Source organism: Osmerus mordax, chromosome 27 (assembly GCF_038355195.1).
Source record: "Osmerus mordax isolate fOsmMor3 chromosome 27, fOsmMor3.pri, whole genome shotgun sequence".
Lineage (NCBI taxonomy): Eukaryota > Metazoa > Chordata > Actinopteri > Osmeriformes > Osmeridae > Osmerus > Osmerus mordax.
Genome location: NC_090076.1, coordinates 8,493,086 through 8,514,776, shown reverse-complemented (window position 1 = coordinate 8,514,776; position 21,691 = coordinate 8,493,086). Strand labels below are relative to the sequence as shown.

Sequence of the window (21,691 nt, the reverse complement as noted above, 5' to 3'; positions counted from 1 at the left end):
ATAGTAGTTCCCAATTTCAATGGCACCATGAACATGGTGAAAACAAAGATTTTGTGATAAACATTTGCTTTATCGAATAAATATTTGATGGTATCGTGAATTCAAACATCTTGACCCATAAAACCACTTGGTTACACGAACAGCACACTGTGTGCTCACCAAACCGTTTTTTGAAACCCTCTGCATTCTATCCATGTTGTTTTCCTGTGTTTCTACACTATCGATTTTTTTGTTTTAGGACTGTGCAGCATTCTCCTGTACTGTATGACAAATTATATTGTGTCTGGAGATGTCTGACCTTGCGTGTAGGCTGGAGTTTCTCATCGGCACATGGCCCAGTGCCCTCCAGCACATGACTACCAAAGGATCAGAGACGAAATCTGTGAATTGTGGAAGCAAAGTATGCCATGGCACTGTTATGAACTCTGAAGCAGCCTTTGATAAACATTTAAATTACTAAGCATTATCAGATTAGATATGTCCTAGTTTCTCTAAATCAGTTCTGACTTGAGAGAATGTGATGGAGAAGAGGATAAATCAAGCAATTTTTTGGGTATTACTTTATAATTGCTCATGACAGAAGATTTAGTCTGTAATGTTTAACTGTAATGGAAGCTCAGACAGCAATTTCACACAAAATACCAAAAGGAGAGAAAGTTACAAGTGAAAGTCAGCCTGTACTTAAAGAAACATCCATGATGATGGCAAAAGCAGTAAACAAACCCTTTACAATCGTATGTTAGTTTGCAAAATCATTATCTCTTAAGCGTTCATTATATGTCTACAGTACAAGGTGCCAACGTGAAAACAAACTTGTGTATAAAAATACATTCCCTGACTGACACGTGGTTCCTAAAATGTTGAATAGTTTACTTGTGGAAACATTAGATTTGCCGTTTACTTATACATAACAACAACGAGAAGGGGTTGAGGGCATCTGCTCAGCAAATTAATAATTAATAACATCAATAATGCATGATCAGAGAGTTATGATCATTATACAATTTAAATGAGGCTTAAAGCTGTCTGGCTTACTTGTGTGAGTACAGTGAAACATTAAAGATACAATAGTTGCACATTTTTAGCAGTGAAAAATTGATATGGAACATTCTAGATAGTATCCTACAGTACCCACAGTTCCTAGCACCCTCGCAAGCATAGTATGGGAGAAACAGTCACCACTAAATAACTGTATTCCTTCCAAAGTCCTTGTGTTCCACTAAAGCTCATGGCAATGTTGATCCAGTGTATAAACCTGATAGCTGGGTCAACTGTTGAAAGAGAAACAGCCTTCTGAACTATAATAGTCAACTGCAGAGTAGGTATTACAAATCTCAGCTGCTTACGTACTAAACTACAGTATAACTTCAGCCCAAACTTCTTAATCCAACTGGATGACTGACTCCACCTTCAGGGTGGTTGATACCTTCAGTGTCACCTCACATCTTTACCTTCCTTGAACTGTAACAGCAACTTATCCCAAGAATTTTGCAGTCTGCCAGGGATAATCCATATTGTGAGTAGGGGGCAGTAACTTAATCACAAATATTATCGCCGTTATTTATAAATAAAGGAAATTTGTTAGCGAAGTTATTTTCAATACACGTTTCTACACCGTGTTTCAAATGTTGACGAGGAAAGACACCGTCGATTTACTTCTTCCCAGGCGTTATCACGGCTCTCTCGCCACTACGAACATCCCTCCCAGAATTATAGTTCAACCTGCAGAATTTTAAGCAAAATGGCGACAGTATAATGGATGGAGGACGAAAAACGAACAGTGTCAAGTGTAATAACTAACTTGTGAATTGTTACTGTTTCCTGCGCTAAGGAGGTAGGTCTCAAACTTCACGTCGATCTATTACACACGTATAGACTTATACTCGATGTAGTATCACACAATGTCGAGTGTTGTCATGCAGCAGGGGATATTTGTAGCAATGCTTGGGCATTTCATGGAGCACCACTGGTAACACAGATACGCTAGGTATGAAGTAACATTACATACATCTAGGACGATTTATTGATAAACTACGGACGTCACCAAGGCCACCACCTTACGCACCCACAACACAATTCGTAACACAACGCTCTGTCTTGGACAAATTTTTTGTCGTTTATCACATCAAAAAGGTAGACGTTATCATTGAATTAGTAGCAAAGAATATTAATCCTTCCAGGCAACCTGCATTTCCACGCTGACCATATCCCTGACAAGGAGGTGCCACATTGATCGGATGCTTCGGTCAATGAAGTGCTATCGTCGCATCACAAGGTCAGCCAGTATTAAAAAACGTGTCATAGTTTAGCAGAATTTTGAGAGCTCAGCTGTTTCCAGTGAGCCTATACCGCTATAATATGTCCAGTTTTCACTTCAAGAATAGAACTCTTTATATAAAGAAAACTTTATAGATTGGCTAAACAAGGTGAACAAGGTGTTGTTTAAACTTGGTGAACAAGGTTAGACAAGTGAAAATAATTATTCTCTGTGGTTTTGCAAGTGGTTACTGTAAGTGTGGTTTGCAAACCTTATAATACACGGTTTCATATTGCATGAAATAAATCTATCACACATACTCATAGGCAGGAGTGTCACAATGAGACACCCATAGATGTTGTCACCCACAGTGTTGGTTAATGCTGAATTGTCACTTGACAAACACTGAAACCAAAAAGTATGAAATTCCAGTACATTTACGTGTTCTCTTCTGGTTTAGCTGACTGCTCTTGCAGCTTCTAAATGAAGTCGCCTGGGAGTGATTTAATGGGAGTACACTGTCCCGAATTAGCCACTCAGCAGCCAGCTGCAGATATGAGATATTTTAGTTATCAGGTGGAATCTACCAGGAACTTTGGGATCTGCCGAAATCTATTAGTGGAAGAGAAATAAGGGCAAGATCATTTCCTGTGGTACTGGATCAGTTTCAACAATCTAACCCACTAAAGGTGTCATGATGCTAGATTGAGGTCACTTGAAATTGCATTGCAGAATATTGGCATGTGCCTTCAAAGTTTTCCTTTTGACAGAACATACAGTTGTTCATTTCATTGCCGTTAGACGGATGTACTGTACGTCTTATTTTGCATGTTATGACTGTGATCAACAAGGCACTTCACTGCAATACAAGTTACATTACACACAAACTGAAAGAAGCCTAAATACTGTACAGTATTTCTGTTAAACAATGACTAAAAATGACTAAATGTAAAATGTAAATGTAAACAGTATATGCACTTTTTTTCTTTGACAGGTCGTTTTTTTGAAGATTCTTTCAGTGAAACCAATGTTTTGGAAGAGACTGGTAAGAAATGTACTTTCATCAGAAACACGGCTTAGCAACATAATTGAACCTTAAATAAAAGGACTGCATGCACGAAGTATATAATTGAACCACTATTTATTCAAGCAAAATATCATAGGCCATCATGTGCCAATACATTTACATCACATGAACATGATAGTAACAACATTTAATTGGTGCACTTTTGACAGATGTTGTCGACATTCCATGGCAGGAAGGAATTGTGACTGTGACTGAATAACGTACAGTTACAGGGAAATGTAGTTTTCTGTGTGTGTCTCTCCTCATACAGTACAGGAGGTGTTAGGATTCAGGGGCATAGTTGTATGTCTACATACTGTCTTAGCACCTGAAGCTTCTCAGCAGAAGTGTGAAATGCTCTGATACTGTAGCTGGGTGTGATTACCAGTCAAATTAAATCTGAAATGTCAGGTACACGCGTCAGTGTTTGACAGGTTGCAGGCAGCGGTAAGCCTGCCAGTGCTAATGTAGCCTGATTATTTTGTATGTCTTAAAAAAAAAAACTGACAATAAATTTACATTACATCTTAATCTAAATATGATTTTGATTTTGCACTATAGATGAAAAAGGTAGTGTAAATTAATGTTAGAGGGAAATTGGTCGTCTGGGATTTGACCTCTGCACACTTTCAACAAGTAATTTGTTGATTCGCTATATGTAAACACCTCACGTTTATATAAAGGAAAATAAAGTGGTACTTAATATACATAACAGATGCCAGCTCTGAGCTATCCATCAGGAGAAGATAGTTCTCTTCATCTCAGAGCGAACGAGGCTCCAGTCCAGCCCAGTATTACCTTCCTGACAGTCCATGCCAGGTTATAGACCATTTCCACCACTAAGGGGCAGAATATGATCACTTATATTTGAATCCCTAGCTTGACAGAAATGACATATGTTAGTAGCCGCCTTCTTTTCTTTCACTAACGAGGCATGCATAGAATTGCGTGAAATAAGACATGTAGCTAACATAGGTTTGTTCAACAGTTTAGAATATATACTGTATCTTTTTACATTTCAAATGTTGCAGGCTGCCACACAGCCCAGTGTTGACCTTAAATCAAACCACCGTAGAGACAATATTTATGTGTTTACAGGTATTAGGATCAGTGCAAACCAGACCAATGTTCCAATGGTTAAGTACAATAGCCATTGATTGCTTCCATAGAAAATCAGTCAACCGAAACTTGATTGACAGGGTACAAAGGCAGAAGTTTGCCACTACGTTAGTTTCAAGACTGAGGAACCGTTATGTGATATCCACCAAGGTTGTGGTCTGCTCTTTCCACATTAAATTCCCATTTATTCCCCAAGCAGGATGTGATATTTTAGAGATTTGAGCGCGGGGTGCACAGGTTAGGCGCAATTATGCTGATGTTGGGTTTTTTATAAGTAGGCTGAAGGAATGAATGAAATCTGGCATTCTGAGGCGATAGCATTATGGATGTGGGTAGTTACAGTGATTAACCTTCTTTTCTCTCCTCTTGATGATCCCTGGGATACAAATCCTCCAATCGCCAACCGGCAGGCACACATCTCTGTCTTTAAAAATGACCTTCAAAAGAACAGATCAGGGGCGTCCGTTCACGATATGTTTGAAGGATTTGTTTGGCCTTTTCTTCCCAGTGCAAATGCTCCCTTAAACTAAGTCCTACTCTAATTTTGGTTTTCACTTCTCTAAAGGGTCAAGACCTTGGCTGAATCGCTAGTTCGTACTAATACGGCTTTAAGATGCTCAGTTATGACACTGCAGCGAGATTGCCAAATCAGAGTGCTTGATTGCAGCGATTGTAGAGTGATTGTTATTTAAATATTAAATATTGTAACAGGGTTTAGTGGTGATAAACAATCGATGCAGTTTATACATACAAAACAATACGGCCCTTTCTTGAATAGGATGCATGTTGAAAGCGTATACCGTGATTCATAGTTTTATCTTTGCCACCTTGTGTTTGCTAGTCTCGTGTGTCTGTACAGTGTGACTGGAGAAGCGCCACCTGTTGGTGGTGCTTGGTATTGGACTGTGCTTGATACCATAGAAATGTAGCCAAGAGTTACATGAAACAAATCTGACAGGTAAACAAACATAACATTTTAGGAAATTTCTGAGATTTCTCTTGAGTTAAACTTGAGATCCCAATAGTATTTTATTTATAGGTGCATCTATTTGGTATAAACAGGGCTATAAAAAAAACTGCAAATGAGGCACATTAACAGATATGCATGTCGAATGTATAGAGTACAGATACAAATAGAGGTTTCGAATGAGTTCAGATTGGGTATTTATTGTGAGTAAACCAAATGTTGTTGATGAAAGTATCTCCTTTGGAGACTTTGAAAATCAAACTTGAAATGAATTCTGCCGCACCAGTTAATGAAAGGCAAAGTCAGAAGACACAACAAACAAGTGAAATAAAAGGAATGAAAGATCAAATAATTTTTCACAAAATCCTATATTCTAGGCTGAGGATAAGATTCATTTTCCCTCTCTCTTTCCCTCTCTCTCACACTCTTTCTCTCTCTGAAAGTTCAGTGATGCAATCATGTACACAGCATAATGAGATTAGGTTTTATATCATGCCATATCACCTATTGTCATATGATGCTGTGAGCTCCCTTATCCCACATCAAGTAGCACGACGAGCTCAGGACTTAGTGGTGTGTTCTCTTTTAAGTTGAACCAGCACAGTCCAAAACAACAATTGTTCAAAAACAATAAGTAAAAGGGAGGGGGTCCCACTCTTCAAATACGGACATTTCTGAACCTCTTTGATTTGGTCAGGTTTGTGTTATTGTTGGGAGGGAGAGGGTTTCTTAAACCCCTTAACCCCCCAACCCCCACCTGGCTGAGTGTCCCACAGGGTTAATGACTGTAGCCGAGCCCCTGTTGAATAATACACAAGCTCTGAGGCTGGAACTGGGTAGGAGGGCCTGTGATCAGTGGCCAGCCTGAGATGCCCCCTCTTTCAACCAGCGTAGCTCCATTGATAAGATTATATTAATTGGTATGAATAGAGAAGAGGTTTTCTCTCTCCTTGTATACATTTACCATTATACTCATTAGCTTCGCCATGCCTCCCAGCCAAATCCTTCCTCACATCCCCTGGAGTCTCCTGGGAGGCAATTTACATCTCTCCATGGAGCCTCTCTGGGGTTATTGAGGAAATATTAGCCCCTTTTCTTCTGTGGCCCCGACCCTTTGATTTATTTGGAGCTGGAGTTGATAGAGTGGTTCTCCCGTGTTAATGACTGGCATGGATGCAGGCCCCTGGTGAAAGACCACTCCTTGATCCAGGTAGAGGAGGTGTAATTCACAAGCATCGCTGAATAATCACCTCGCGTGTGCCTGTGTGTGTGTGTGTGTGTGTGTGTGTGTGTGTGTGCTTGGGCAAGGCTTATGTGGACCTTGGCAAATGACAAGCGGGAATCCCACTGCTGTCAAGGCTAGCATGTTCAAGCTGCCCCGGTCTTCAGAGAGCATCATGTGTTGGATCCGATTTAACAACACCAGCTTCACTCTGGTAGTAATTTCACCTATATTTATAGATTAAATGTGTGTGCTTGTTTAGAAACTTTGAATTTTATAGTATTTGTTTACTCTATTTTTGACCAGGTACCGGGTGTTATTTTGTGTCCTACCCAAATCTATTCTCTGTTTCAGCTTTGTGAATACCTCAGGGAAACTTCCATTGGGAGCTTTGCTTGCTTAAAGTTTTTTGAATGAAAACGATGGGGTGCTCTGCTCAACGACAAGCTGCTGATAGGTATTGAGAAATCACTTGGTCTTTGCTTGCTATCTAGTTAGCTGGCGCCAGGGCCTTGCTGCTCCTGTTCCTTGTCATCAGTGCCTGCCATGTAGCCCCTGACGGAGCCAGGTATTCATATTATGTTTTAAAGAAAGGTAATGAGAGGTGTTTCATCCTTATATCTGCAATGCTTGACATTTCTCCAAATTTAAGCTCACTGATGTCAGCTTGGCAGAGTAGAGCCTGTCCTCAATTTGGAGAAGAGTTTGACACGGTACCTCTTTCATCTGATTGGTCACGTGTCTACAGCAAAGCGCCAGTGACAAAGTTAGAGGATTCCCCCCCCCCCCCCCATCTCATCCAAAGAGGAATTCTTCTGAGCGTGCCCAATCACGGCAGCGGCTTGCATCTTTCCGTGCCCCAAAGTATTTATGTACAGAAAGCTCTACGGTAATGATCATATTTGATAAAAGCCAACATTCCGTATTCCGTCAATAAATAAAAAAATACACACCAGTGTAATTCTAGCATATTTTACGCATATTTTAAACAGATCCGACTACATACATTCCAAACACACAACCACGCATTGCCAAGAGGGAGGAAAATCACAATACATGAAATTTCACATGCAGCTTGGCAAACCCAGGCGAATAGGTGGGGTGTGCTGGCGTTGGTCTGGCTTGTTTTCCTCTCAGTATCGGGAGATGAGGATTGAGTGTGTCTAAACAGAGCAGATATGATGTTTATAAGAGCCATCTGCTAAGCATCTCTCTGGTGCACACTGCCCTCAACGTGAGAGAAGACTCATTAAAATGGTCACATGCCTGAGAAATTTCAAACTGCCGTTTTTTCCTCCTTTAAAAAGGAGAGAAGTATAAACTAACAAAGCCTAGGGATATCCCCACCAGTCATCCCTCCCTTAATCCGTTAAATTTTGAAAGGTATTGTTTAAAGCTTCAAAGTTTATATCGTTTAATCCCCCTCTAATACTACGGGCAGCAAATGAGGCCGTGTCAGCAGCTTGAACAGATATAATCTACTCCACACAACAGAAAATCCTCCTTCAAGACAAGGTTGCATAGGGTTCCTGTGAACTCCCTGTTTGATGTTTCTACCTGCTATTGAACATGACTTCTGTCTTAACCCAACTGTCACTCGCTCCCTGTCCCCTTTTATCACTTCCAATGTTCCCGCTACACCTTTCTTTCACGAGTAAATCTACCATCACAGCTATTTCATTTATACCCTCTTTTTTAGAACGGGGGGGGGGGGGGGGGCACGGGGAGGTGAGGGGTGAGGGGGCTGGTGTGGAGTGTGTCTTCTACCTTCTTCATGACGGGGTGATGAGGCTTGCCCGGTAGCTTTAGACAGGATGTGTTCTTTTGTTCTGTTGGGTTCAGGATTAGAAACCAGAGCAAGCCTCTGGACAGTTTACTTTGAGTCCACATTTGTTCAACTTTGCATCACCCTAAAGTCATTTTGTAGGTCTTTGGAAGCCATTGGCTGGGCCAACACTAAGGTGTCAAACTTTGTGTTATTTCGAATACATAAGCACAGATTGGGATCCGAGAAATGTCAAGTCAAATTGATTTATAAAGCACATTTCAAACTTATGTCGACCAAAGAGCTGTAGAAATGTGTAGTATAGTGGCACTGTGAATCTCATCCATTTTATCATATTATTTCATATCACTTGTACTGTATGTGTGCATTTTGAAATAATCATCAAGACATTGGAGGTGATTATACTTTCTTCTAGATTCACCCCTTATGACATCATCATGTCAAAACTCGATTCATTTACATTTTACATTTACATTTAGTCATTTAGCAGACGCTCTTATCCAGAGCGACTTACAGTAAGTACAGGGACATTCCCCCGAGGCAAGTAGGGTGAAGTGACTTGCCCAAGGACACAACGTCATTTGGCACGGCTGGGAATCGAACTGGCAACCTTCAGATTACTAGCCCGACTCCCTCATCGCTCAGCCATCTGACTGATTCAGTGATTCAGTCTCACTGTGCTCACATCAGGCCTTGCTATTCATCCCTGAGCGATTTATCCGTGGCCTCTAATTATACTATTTGAGCCAAACATAAGCATCATGTCTCGTTATTCTAGTAGTAGATTACATAGTTGGGTTATCAAAGGCTTTGTGTAATTACATTTGCACTATTCAGCATGACAGGGCTGATAGTGTCTGTTCTGGATCTGGCTATACATAATCACAGCCCAAATCCCATTAGGGAGAGTAGAGGCCATTATTATGGAAATGACCTTTGGTTGACAAGCATTTTGGGTAAAATGGTAGAGCCTAATCCAGGCAAATGTAATCTAGGGGACTTCTCATTATCTACTAATAAGATGTACAGATAAGAAATGTAAGGAATGACTGGAAGCTTTGTGTAGCCTAGCGTAAATTGCAACACTGTCTGAAACCAGATTATTTTTTTTGGGGGGGGGGAGTTGTTTGCAGATAATTTCACCAATGTTCCGAGGTGTCTGGGTTTATGTTGTAAACTACCGGCTCAAGACGGCAGCAGTTGCGCAGATCTGGGCGTCTTCTCTTCACCGTGGCAATGAGAGAACACACTCTCGTCGGGATTGCTGAAGTGTCAAGCTGAATCTCCGCCTGTTTGCTTTGAGCCATGCTTTGATACTCTCTCGTACTGGAGAGGCAGCTTCATAAATACACATTGTGTCAAATAAATCAATAGATCCCATTAGCTGAGGAAGTTGTGGAGCGCCGTACTTGAGGGGGCCATGGCCTGCCTAGTTTAGATGTTTTTTTTCCAGCGAAGGAGAGGGGGTGGGGGAGGAGGGGGGTGCACAGAGATGTGGGGATGAGTGTTGATACATACAGACGGCTCTCACAGTTGAAATGGTCTGTCTGACTGGTCCCAGTTGGTCTCATCCATCGTCTCGGCGATACTGCCAGAATATGTCCACCACAGTCCAGCCGAGAGGAAGAAATCACACAGACGTCTCGCAATCGATGTCTTCCTCACCCCTCCACATCCCAGTGATGGTGCTCAGTTGCAGTGCTGTTGCAGTAGAAAATGTTCACACTTGGGTGAGAACATGGGTGTCTTATCTGTTTCAGGAAGAAAAAAAAATCATTCGTTCATTTGGCATTCATATGTGTGGCTTTATGTTAACAGACTTGGGGCAACAGGAATAGAACAAGCTATATAGTAATCAGAAGGTTGCCGGTTCGATTCTCGGCCGTGCAAAATGACGTGTACTTGGGCAAGGCACTTCACCCTACTTGCCTCGGGGAGAATGTCCCTGTACTTACTGTTAGTTGCTCTGGATAAGAGCGTCTGCTAAATGACTAAATGTAAATGTAATGTAAGCTATGTATGTTCTGTCTGGATAGTTTCATCACAAATCTTTATTACTTGGTTTTGTGACCAACATTGGGTTTAGGTGAACTTCTGACAACTGAAGTGTAAGGAAAAATAGTAGCATTCAGCTTAGACAAGCTGATTATTAAATATCCCAGAAAGGTTTTCACTTCGGGGACGACAGAATAATTATGATGATATGCAATTATCACCTTACTGGGTTTTTTTCTTCAGTAACCTCAAGATGAGGTGCAATAGTGTCTGTGCATGTGCTGAAAGACCACACGAAATATAAAACATTTACGAGGGAAGAGGCCCAGTGCGATATCATACACATGCAAAAGGTGTTGCAGGAAGTTTTTGTTGACTTGAATTTTTTGGTTCCTGATGGAACCAAATAATTTTTCTTTTTTTATCCCCTTTTGAACTGAATCGCTACAGACCATGGAGGATGTCTATGGGGAAAAACAGAGAAGGAATAGTGAAACAGCTCACAGTTCTAAATCGATCTGTGCATATGGCTTAAATGCATTTAAGCTCATAATCCTTGTAAATATCTCCCGGCAAGGCAAAGTCAGCCTTTTAACATTGACTAAATGAAGTAAATAGAAGCAAATTATTTTTTTAATTCGAATTGCTGGTGAATCCTTGTTGTTATATATATATGGAGGGACGTTGTGTGTGAGTTGGCTGCTAAAGAGCCTTGTAAATTTAAAGCTGAAATGATATTCTGTTGGCTTTGCCACCCCGCTGTTTGGGGGGGGTTGCAGCTAAGTTCGCTTTAAATGTGTAACGTCTGTTCCCCCTCCGAACTCCTCACACCACAACAGATGGAGAGAATATGAAATTCGGAAGGTTTTACCTCTGAGGTGGCAACAGTGAAGCCACTCATTAACACTGAATTTACCACTTTGTTAGCAACGAAGTTTCCTGTAGAGAGAGGAGTACTGGATGTCAAATCCACTGAGCATATGTAGTCTAGCGGGGTTAATATAACCCTGAAAATACTTTCGCTCACCCTCCTGACTGCTACAACACTGAGAGAGCATTATAAATTATATAATTTTTATCTATGTTTATTTCGCGCCCCCCCCCCTCCATTGTAGTGGCTTGTTTGCACACATATTCAAACAACAGTTGTCTGTCTTACATCCAGAGATCTGCGCAGACTTAAAAGGTCTGCGGCTGCTGTGTTTGTGTGTGTGTGTGTGTTGTGAGAGTGAGTGAGTGCGCCTGCCAATTTGTCAGGATTCAAGCAACAACAGTCTCGTGCTGGGATCTGTGTTGGCACCATCAGAGAGTGATAAGATAGAATATGATCTCATTGGAAGTGTACTTTGTTCCCATGGAAATTGGTCAATTTTAGCAGGCGTCTGAGAACTTAAGGGGGAGAAACAGGAAGGTTGTATCCCAGAGGTGTGCTCAGATAATTAAGCATCCTCACCAGGGTACCCAGGGTTAGCAGCAGGGTTTGTTGTGAAGAGAGGAGGAAGTGAGTGTTGGAAAATCATAATGCAGCACTGAATAACGCGACTATCATGTTTTGGAACATCGCGAACATGGCAAAACTGCTACTTAACAGCGACCAGCTCTCAGTGTGAAAAAATAATAATTGTTAGCGCAAATCTTTGTTGAATAATTCATTGGGTAAATTGTTACAGGTGTCAGTTGAAATGTTAAATATAGAAATGTTTAATCTAGTAAATTCCTCGGACCTAAGAGGCAAGAAGGCATTATTATATATAAAATAGGTTATATGAAGAGGCACACTTTAAGTTCATTTTGTGGTATTCTTTTTCCAGAGTGTGTTGCAGAGATGGCTGATCTGAAGCCAAATGCACAAGAGGACAAAGATGTGGAACCAGAGTCTGACAGCTCAGGTCCCACTCAGGAACCATTACACAGCCCCACGTTCTCCCTTAAGAACCATGCTGCATGTCTGTCAGAGCAGCTGTCCTCGGACGCACGCCGAAACCTTTTAAATGGAGCCCAGCCGAATCCATTTGTATACAGCAGTGTCCCTGCTGTTTCCCACACAGGCAATTCGTTGCCTTTAGGAGCACTTGTTAATGGACCTGGTTCACACCCCACCTCAGAGGAGAGCTGTGTCCTGAACAAAGGCAGCATTTCACCCAACAATGTCCTGGATACGGCACGGCAACCGGAGGAGGACACAGGCCCTCAGGTGTTACCGCCACCCATCGTGCTTCAATCAGACGCTCGGAGAAACACAGCGGGGTGTCTCCTGAAAACACTGCCTACGCAGCCGGGTGCCGCCCCGCCACCGTCTGACACCGAGAAGAGCGCCGCTGAACTTCTCCCTGCACCTCTCCCGGGCCGCGGTCCAGACCAAACACGCGTTAGCCAAATCTCGACGAACAAAAGAATAGACGCAGGCTCGATGTGGGAGTTCGACACAGAGTCGTCGGAGAGCTCCTCTGATGACCCCGACAACGAGGACGAAGACGCAAACTGGGACCCTCAGAAAGAGCTCATGCGCTTCTTGTGGAACGGCCACGCCGTAAACAGAGGCCTCGAGGCGAAGTCCGGAAGTCCCCGTTACGGGAGCCAAAGACGGAGGAAGCACAACAACCACACGCCCGCACGCCAACACAAAGAAAGACTTTACTACGGCAACAACGCAAACGAAGACACGCATATCGACGCCAATGAGGAAGACGACCACGATTTGAACTCTGGGGTCACCGCGGCTTACAAAGGCTGCGAGAAGGACAATCACGGCGAACGGAGAGACGACGTCGGCGGCACGAAACCGAAAAAGCCGAAGACGGAGCCGTCCGAACAGGAGCCGCCCTGCTTTCCATTCACAAAGCGCAGTGTTCATATCAAGGAACAAAGGCATTTGCATAGACACATGATATATCATTTAGATGTGCATAATCAGGCGCGCCAAGAGAGCGTCCCGCGACCTTTCATATGCAGAGAGTGTGGGCGTTCGTTTCGCGATCACGGCTCCCTCGCGAAGCACATGATCATCCACCAGGAGCGCCGGGAGAAACTCATAGAGGAGATCAAGGGACTCAGCCAGCGTCCGGAGGAGGGCAGGGGTGCCTGGCTGCAGTGCCCCCGGTGTGAGTTTGGTTCAAACTGCCCCAATGCCTTCGTCCAGCACGCCAAGACCCATGGCGAGGGAGGCAGGGGTCGCCTCGGCTGTAGAGAATGCAGCCACGAGGCTCTGACGGAACAAGGCCTCAAAGCGCACACGCACAAAGTGCACTTTAAAAAACACGGTAACACGTTCTCGAGCGAGGGCGACTCGAAGATAGCCACGCTTTGTGACGATTCGGGTCCTGCTCTCTTTCACTGTACAGGGTGTTCGTTCACATCCCACAATGAAAATATCCTCAAAATGCATTTGCGGTTGATACACAAGGAGATGTCTGATGAGGACTATGAGAGCTCACTTTCTGGCAAAGGGTCTAACTGCAAAGAATCAACGTGCAATAAAGATGAGGTAGCCGACCAGTCCAAAAATGCAGATTTAAAACCATTGCAGCTAAAGCCAAAGTTCTGTGTGAAAAAAACAGCTTTCTGGAAAGCAACAGACTTGGCCTTATGGACTAGTAGTAAAGCTGACTTTCACATGAGGAACCCAGACACACAGGAGTCGTACAAAGGTCTCGACTCCTCACAGTTCAAGCACAGTCTCGGCAGCTCAACAAACAAGCTGTCACAATCTTTGCAGAGGGGTGACAAGCGGAGCAAATTATCTCTGCAACCGCTCGGGAAAATTGACGTGACAACAGGTCTCCCTTTTGTCGAGGAAGACAATCAAGAGAAAGACCACATAGGCGTCACAGAAAGGACAAAATATCCCTCGAACATGGATGTGCTGCTCACATCCAAGACTGTTAAATCCGATCAGATATTCTGTCATGGCTACAACTCTGACAGTCGGCATGGAGACTGTGACTTGGCTGGCAGGAATGTTGAAGAACAAGCTGTTTTCCAAAAGTCCTTATCCAAAAGAAAAATGTCAACGCCGTTGCGCAACGCTATCGACAGGAGGGTTGATGATGCCTTACCGAGGCTCCACCAAAGGTCAAAGGGCAACGCCGCTCCTGAGGGCGCGGACGACGAAGACACGTACGACTTCAGCGACTACACCGGCGAGGCCACCGCGCACTTCCTGGACAGCAACGAGAACGAGAAGAACCCCTACGCCCGCAGCTACTTCATACGGAGACAGCGGGCCGCGGTGGAGGAGGACGCCGCCGCCTCGGCCCACGCCCCGTTCGAAGGGACCGACGGGGAGGACGACGACGACTGCAGCGACATACAGCAGCTCGTTGTCAAGGAGGAGTGTTTCGAGAGCGCCGTTTGCGACGACTTCCCGCCCTCGCCGGCCGCACCCCTCCCCCCTCGGAGCGAGCCCTCAGAGACGCCACCCTTGTTGGGGACGGAGCAGAAGTCGTGCCCCTACTGCCCGGCCACGTTCGAGTCTGGAGTGGGCCTGTCCAATCACGTGAGAGGGCACCTCCATCGAGTGGGGCTGAGTTACGATGCTCGTCACATGGTTTCACCAGAGCAGGTGGCTTCACAGGACTGTAAACCCCGCATCCGCAGAAAGATTCCTTCCGTGTCGAGGAGAGTCAAAAGAGGTATTTTCCTTTCTTTCAATTTAGATTCAAAGTTTTTTTATTCATACTATTTTTGGGGGTTTCTAGTTTAATGCATTTTTTTCTAGTTTTTTTATTCATACAATATTCATACTATACGTGTGTGTATGTGTAACTTAATATGAGATCATACGTATTCAATATGTATTACTTTTAGGTAGTAGATATAGATTTTATGTTCTCACTATATCAATAAAATTTATATGAGATTGTTTTATGAGATTGATTGCTAACGTATATGACATGCTTGTGAACTTCACAGCTGACAAGCCAGAGTCCCAAGGTGAGCACACCTGCCCCTTGTGCTGGGGCTGGTTCGATACCAAAACCGGTCTCTCCAACCACGTGAGGGGACACCTGAAAAGAATCGGCACGACGATCCCCAGCACCAGCAAGTCCCCGCTGTGCATCCTCAACGAGCTGCTCCGGAACGAGAAAGAACACCAGAACGTTCTCCAGCTCCTGAACAGGAAGCAGTCCCGGTCTCGCCCCTTCGTCTCCCAGAAGTTCATCGGCAGCGACGGGCTGTTCCTGACGCCCACCGGCATCCCCGTGAAGATCCAGCACGGCGTCCAGCCCGGCGCTCCGCGGGGGGGCGGTTTACCTAAAGAGGAGACTGAGGAACTCTCCGACAAGGGGGTGGAGTCGCAGGCCCGCGGGGGGACTGAGTCCTCGTCCAGCACTCTGGTGGAGCTGCTGAAGAGAAGGAGGAATCAGGAGCTGGAGGCTAGAGACGGAGTCAGGAAGCACTTCACCGTGACCAAAGAGAACGAGGAGGGATCACAAGCGACCGGTTTGGAACCAAACTGGGCCCGTGGTGAGGAGCGAGATGTTTTTACCTGGGTCTGAAACACGTGTCAATCCGTAGACATTTAGTTACATTTAGTCATTTAGCAGACGCTCTTATCCAGAGCGACTTACAGTAAGTACAGGGACATTCCCCGAAGCAAGGAGGGTGAAGTGCCTTGCCCAAGGACACAACGTCATTTGGCACGGCTGGGGAATCGAACCAGCTACCTTCTGATTACTAGCCCGGTTCCCTAACCGCTCAGCCACCTGACCTAGAGGTGTTATGGGGAAGATAAGATAAGATAAACCTAAAGAGGTTGTTAAACGATAATGAGTGATTGGTTGATGGATGATTGGTTGTGAACTTTCCGAGAGGGTGGGCCCTCAGGAATGTGTCCTCCAATCACGGTAATCACGCTGCAGCCCTGCTGAAACTGTCATGTTTCACAGCTGTTAAAGTATCTGTTACACTACCTCTACACCATTACATTATTTACAGAGTCATGTTAAATCACAGTTTCAATCCTATGGTGCGCCATTAAATATGCATGCGAGATCGTACACTAGATCGCGTGATGCTCTGTCAGAAACCTTGAAGGCTTCAGCGACATGCAAGAGCCCGGGAAATAATGCGAAAGGCAGAAAAAGTTCACGATCATTTGAATTGTTGTAGCACGTACAGATAGAATACATGTCACCGGAGTGCCTTTGAAACAAGGGGTAAAAAGGAGGGAAAAAAACGTCACATCATTTGATGTTGAGTTGGAAACACATCAAGCGTGTTTACTCACTTTTGTTTAATGTCTGTCCAAATGAGAGTTTTGTTCAGGTATGCAGAAATATATTGATAGAGATTTTTATCCCCCCACACCCCTCCCACCCACCTTACATTTGAATTCCAATTTGTGTTATTGGTTGTTCCACGGCTGACAGTGTTGGCGTGAATGTCGATAATATTTTTTTCCAGTGAATTTAGACGGTTGCTGGAATTGTAAATGAAAATAGACCTTCTCATGCATACAGATCAAAAGGCTTTTATCTGTTCAATTCGAGGCTGTAATCAGAACAATGTTCAATTGAGACTTAATGCAGACTGTGGGAAGAATATATGCAAAAAGTTTCAAGACATTTTGTTAATTAACCAAGAAGCGATTCATTTGGCACATCCAAGGTTGCAAACGATTTGCAGGTCATTAAAATAACCTTGGTGGCTCTGGTTAAAAAAAACAACAACCAATGTAGCAGATGTTTTATTCCTATTAGGTGTGAAATGAATTGGAAACTGTCACTTTGATTTTCACACCCTTGCAAATGTATTCCTTAATTTCTTATAAATGGCGTGTTCTAGTCAGCCAGTCAGTGCTACTAGAGAGTGTGCTTGTAGAAACCATACTAAGCTCATCCTCAATCTACACAAATTGGCAAATATGTATAATACAAGAGTGCAATTCTGCGCACCGTCCAATAGGACTCATGCTGGTTTCGTATCACAAAGCTAATTCAAAAATCCATATTAAAGGCCCATGACTTGCCCTACATACAGTAGGTGGCAGAGGTGAAAATAGGCCCCCTGAAGACTTCAGACTGTGATAAACATGATCAACAACCCTTCCCAAGCAGCAGAATGTAGAACAGATTCTATGAATGTGAAAACAGATGGAGGCCAAGGTTAGGGAATAGCACCTTAACTCGTTAGCCTCACAGTGCACCGCTGTATTAATGCTCCAGACCTCCTGCTACCTAATACATAGTTTAAACTATTTTCCAACTTGGAAATTATCCACAAGAGATGTATTTTCTGTTCATGAATATAAAACAAGTGAGTGTTGTAATACTGACATTTAAGGGGTTTTATTTGGGAGGCGGGGGGGTAATGGGTGCTGTCTTTACTCTTAAATATGTTCTTTGCCTTCGATGTGTTGTCACAAACTGTTGAAACTGATTTAAAGTTTAGAATTGTGTTCAGTTGTCAAAGTTTAGATTTATTTTGATTAAATTGCAATTCCTGCCTCATCTTCCAGATGGGCCTGAATCCAGGAAGAAGATGTGCATTCACTGCAATACAATCTTTCCTAGTGCTGTCAGCCTGTCCAATCACCTTAGAGCTTACGCACGGAGAAAGAGGGTGGCGATGCAAGAAGGCACAAGTAAGTCTGCACCCTGGACGAACAGGAGAACTAACTAATACTCTGAACTGTAAGGGCGTTACACTGTCCGTGAAGAGGGCATGGTTGAGTGTGATCTGTTTTCTTTTGTCAAGGCTATGATTGTAAACAAAAGAAGTTGAGACCAAGACCCGGGCTTAAAAAGAAGATTTTTCCTCTTTCGAATGCTGTGGAGCAAATCTACAGACTGACCTGCAGGTACCAACGGTCGTCCTAAACTCAAAACGCAAATGTCCCACTGAAATCTGCGCTTCCGTTTATGTGTCGTACAGACATCTTAACCCGATTTCAACCATCTCCACACTTTCCCTCACACAGATTCTGTGACCTAGTGTTCCAGGGCCCTCTATCTGTCCAGGAGGACTGGATCAAGCACTTACAGAGGCACCTAATGCACATCGGCGTTCCTCACACCGGGACAGGTATGGTGGAGATTCTAGGTCTCCACCAGGAGATGCCACCGTCGTCCAATGAGGAGCCTGGACCGGAGCAGCACACGTTGCCGTCCAATGAGGAGCCTGGAGGGGAGCAGCACACATTGCCTCTGGGGCTTCCATTGGTCTCCTGAACCACAGGGCTGTTTACACATCCACTCTATCACTTTAGATCGATCCTGCACATGTATATTGTGGATAGATGCTGAGAACTACTATATAGACGGACATTGTTAGCGGTTATAAAAGTGTGTAAGTCTTTCCTATGATGCACAAACGGCTTCTTCCTCCTCTTTTGTATGAGCTCCCTTAGAAAATATACCTTGATAGATAACGAAACATATATTGTTAAATATTTTAAGCGGTTGTGATACAAAAAGCCTATTATCAAAGTTGCTTTTAGAGCAGCAGTCACAAATTGTATATCAAATAATCTGCGCTTACTTTGTGTGTATAGAGTGCTGTAAAAATGCAATCTATAAGCGAGGTTTCATAATCTCACGCTGAATAATCGTTCCATTTGTACAACGCAACAAAGGCACATGCAGTGTGCCTTGCTTCCTGTTTTGCACTTTAGCAGTCTGCTTGAATCCATTACCAAAAGAGACAACTCACCTCAGCATTGCAAGGAATGCTTTGTCCACTTAGAGTAGCCTTATAAGATCCAAAAATAGTAAACAGGGTTGGTTATATGTGTTAATGACTCATTACTAAGCTAAAGTACTTCCTGTCAATTATAGATGTTTGATTTGCCTCAAGAATTAATATGAAGAACATTTTGTTTATCAAACTGAAACACTTTTTTTTTCTTCAAGTGGGTCTACATATCCCATACCTCTAGATTGTATTGCTTTAAGTTTCCAGTCAGCTGAACAAACTATTCCATATTGTTTATTTGAAACACATTATTTTTGGCAATTAATCGATGCTGTAGCGTCACCAAGCACAACATTTCCATGGTGCTAGTAAAAGGCATATATTCGTCTTTACTCATCGGGATGTTTCAGAAAAGTGAACGCACACGAACTCAAGAACTGGCTTCAGAAAATGCTCAATAGTTTTGTAAGTCAACTTCTGGACTTAAATAGGTGTAAATAAACTAAGATGTTCTATTAATGCCAATACCAAGACCTCATCCTCTTATCTTCTAGAGGCTTCTTATTCCTGTCTAGGCCTGAGACCACTAGTAGGAACAGTGGCTTTTGTACAGAATGCTCCTTTGTCCTTCATCTTGGATGTATGATGTTGGCGGAATATACCGTACAGTGTATCAAGCAATCTGTAGAAGTATTACAGGCAGTAAGATAAACTATTGTAATAAAATCTCAAGAATATGAAATATGTAAGATAATAGTGTTCCATCCAACCATCCAAATGGTTTTGTACAGTATGCACACATAAGAAGCACAGGGGTACTATGGTAACCAAAATGTATACGTGTGCACAGTTGATTGTGTGCAGGCAGGAAGTGAAGGTTACCAACGGTTATCAAAGATAGGGCCTGGCTTACCGCCCCAATGTCTGCATGAACTCTGCTCTCTGATTCCTTGGTGAATCGTACAAGATTTGTAACCCTTCTTCAGAATTGTTTCCATCCTTCATATTGTGTCTTTTGTGTCCTCGGTCGGGACAGAGTCTGTCCCAGGAGGGTCATGTGATTTGATGACATCTGCCATTTTTTTTTTTTTTACCTTTTGTTGTTAGCTTTTGGAGCAGACCATTTGATGGAGCTGCTGTTTGATAGCCACTTCTGGCTCTTCTAGTTATCAGTGGCACAGAGGGCTAACCCCGCAGTTTATCTTGGGCAGTATTTAAAGCAACGATCAAAGCTGTACAAACCAATTGTCATCATGTTTTTCCAGAGGGAATTTCGGAGTACATTAATGCTCTTTCTTTGGGAAATAATTGTGCCACTCTGTGACTTCATTAGATCTCCTGGCTGTTTCAAAAGATGCTCTCCCTGGAGGTTGGAAGCCAAGTCTCTGGCAGACAGCATCCCAAGGGGGCTGAATGAATAAAATAAAATAAAAGAGATTATAATGAGATTGAGCCAGCCATGACCAGGATTGGGGTTTCATTATTCCACTGGCTGGAGAGTGAGAGGACGAGAGACATAAAGAAATGTGGGCCCTCACTCACCATCTGCCACGGGGGTCCGATGGTAACAGGCCAACGCATGCTTATCATTAGGCATGAGTATCAAAGGGCCTCTTCTCAAGACACTACTCTATTAAAATAGTAAGCGTCATCCTCCTTAAACATGACGAACAACGAGAATCTGCTCAATAAAATCTAAATTATGATTTGTATTCAGCTAACGATGTATAATGTCAGCATACTTTATCTAAGATTTTACCTCAAATCTCTGATATTATTTGTTCATTTTTGTCTCCAGGTATATTTAGCTGAGCTATACAAGTGGTATCATATGAAATAGGGACACCTGAAGTGGCAATCAAAAAATCCTGTAGCGCTTACAGTAAGCATGCCTGTAATAGTGCATTGGCGTGGAAGACATGAAGGATTGACAAGTCACTTTTTTATGCCAGTTGCCTGTGAGTGCCAAAGACTCCACCGTGAGAAACAGTTGATGGACTGATGGCACTTTTCTTGAGGTATTTCTTTTTTTTTTTCTCCACACTAGCAGCTATCCAGAGATCAGGACCATTGATCATGACCTCTCCTTTGGCCAGCTATTCTGAAGTGTCAGATACGACTGCTGAAAAAACAGGGCGAAAAAATCAATAGGTTTCCATTATCCGGTTGGGCAGTGTCACGGGCCTGTTCATGATCCCGTTACAGTGGCAGTACAAGGGTGACGAGGGCCCCCACTCAATCGCCGCTGACAAGAGGAAAACATGCTGACAGCCACCAGGAACAAGTTGGAACACCGATTTGCACTTCAAGCAGTCGTCCAAGCAAGCGTGGTGCAACGGCCACCACACGGCAAGGGGCTAGCACAGTGGGGATGGGGGGGGGGGGGAGGGGGGAGGGGGAGATTCCTAGTCAGCCTGCTCCTGCCACAGTCTGGCTGTCTCGCCCCCCCACCACTCTCCAGGCTTTTATCCTCCCATAAATAATTTACCTCTGGACACACCAAAGGAAACTCAGGTGCACTGATTGTGTCTTAGAGAAATTCATAAACTCCATTGCCCATTTTCTTCCCCTGCCAGTCTCAGGGAAAGTCCAGCATGCAGTTAAATAATCCATGTTATATCATTTTTCAAGCATATCCAGGAATG

General features: G+C 43.4%; 1 protein-coding gene across 1 annotated transcript; it reads left to right on the top strand.

The window, feature by feature from the left end:
- Window positions 1-1,730: 1,730 nt before the first annotated feature.
- Window positions 1,731-19,768, top strand: znf644b (zinc finger protein 644b). The gene is made up of 7 exons (XM_067230594.1): window positions 1,731-1,834; window positions 3,252-3,302; window positions 12,224-15,043; window positions 15,324-15,878; window positions 17,872-17,997; window positions 18,111-18,213; window positions 18,334-19,768. The coding sequence occupies exons 3-7, from the start codon at window positions 12,238-12,240 to the stop codon at window positions 18,581-18,583; spliced, it is 3,840 nt and encodes a 1,279-aa protein (XP_067086695.1). The 5' UTR covers window positions 1,731-1,834; window positions 3,252-3,302; window positions 12,224-12,237; the 3' UTR covers window positions 18,584-19,768.
- The last annotated feature ends 1,923 nt before the right edge of the window (window positions 19,769-21,691 follow it).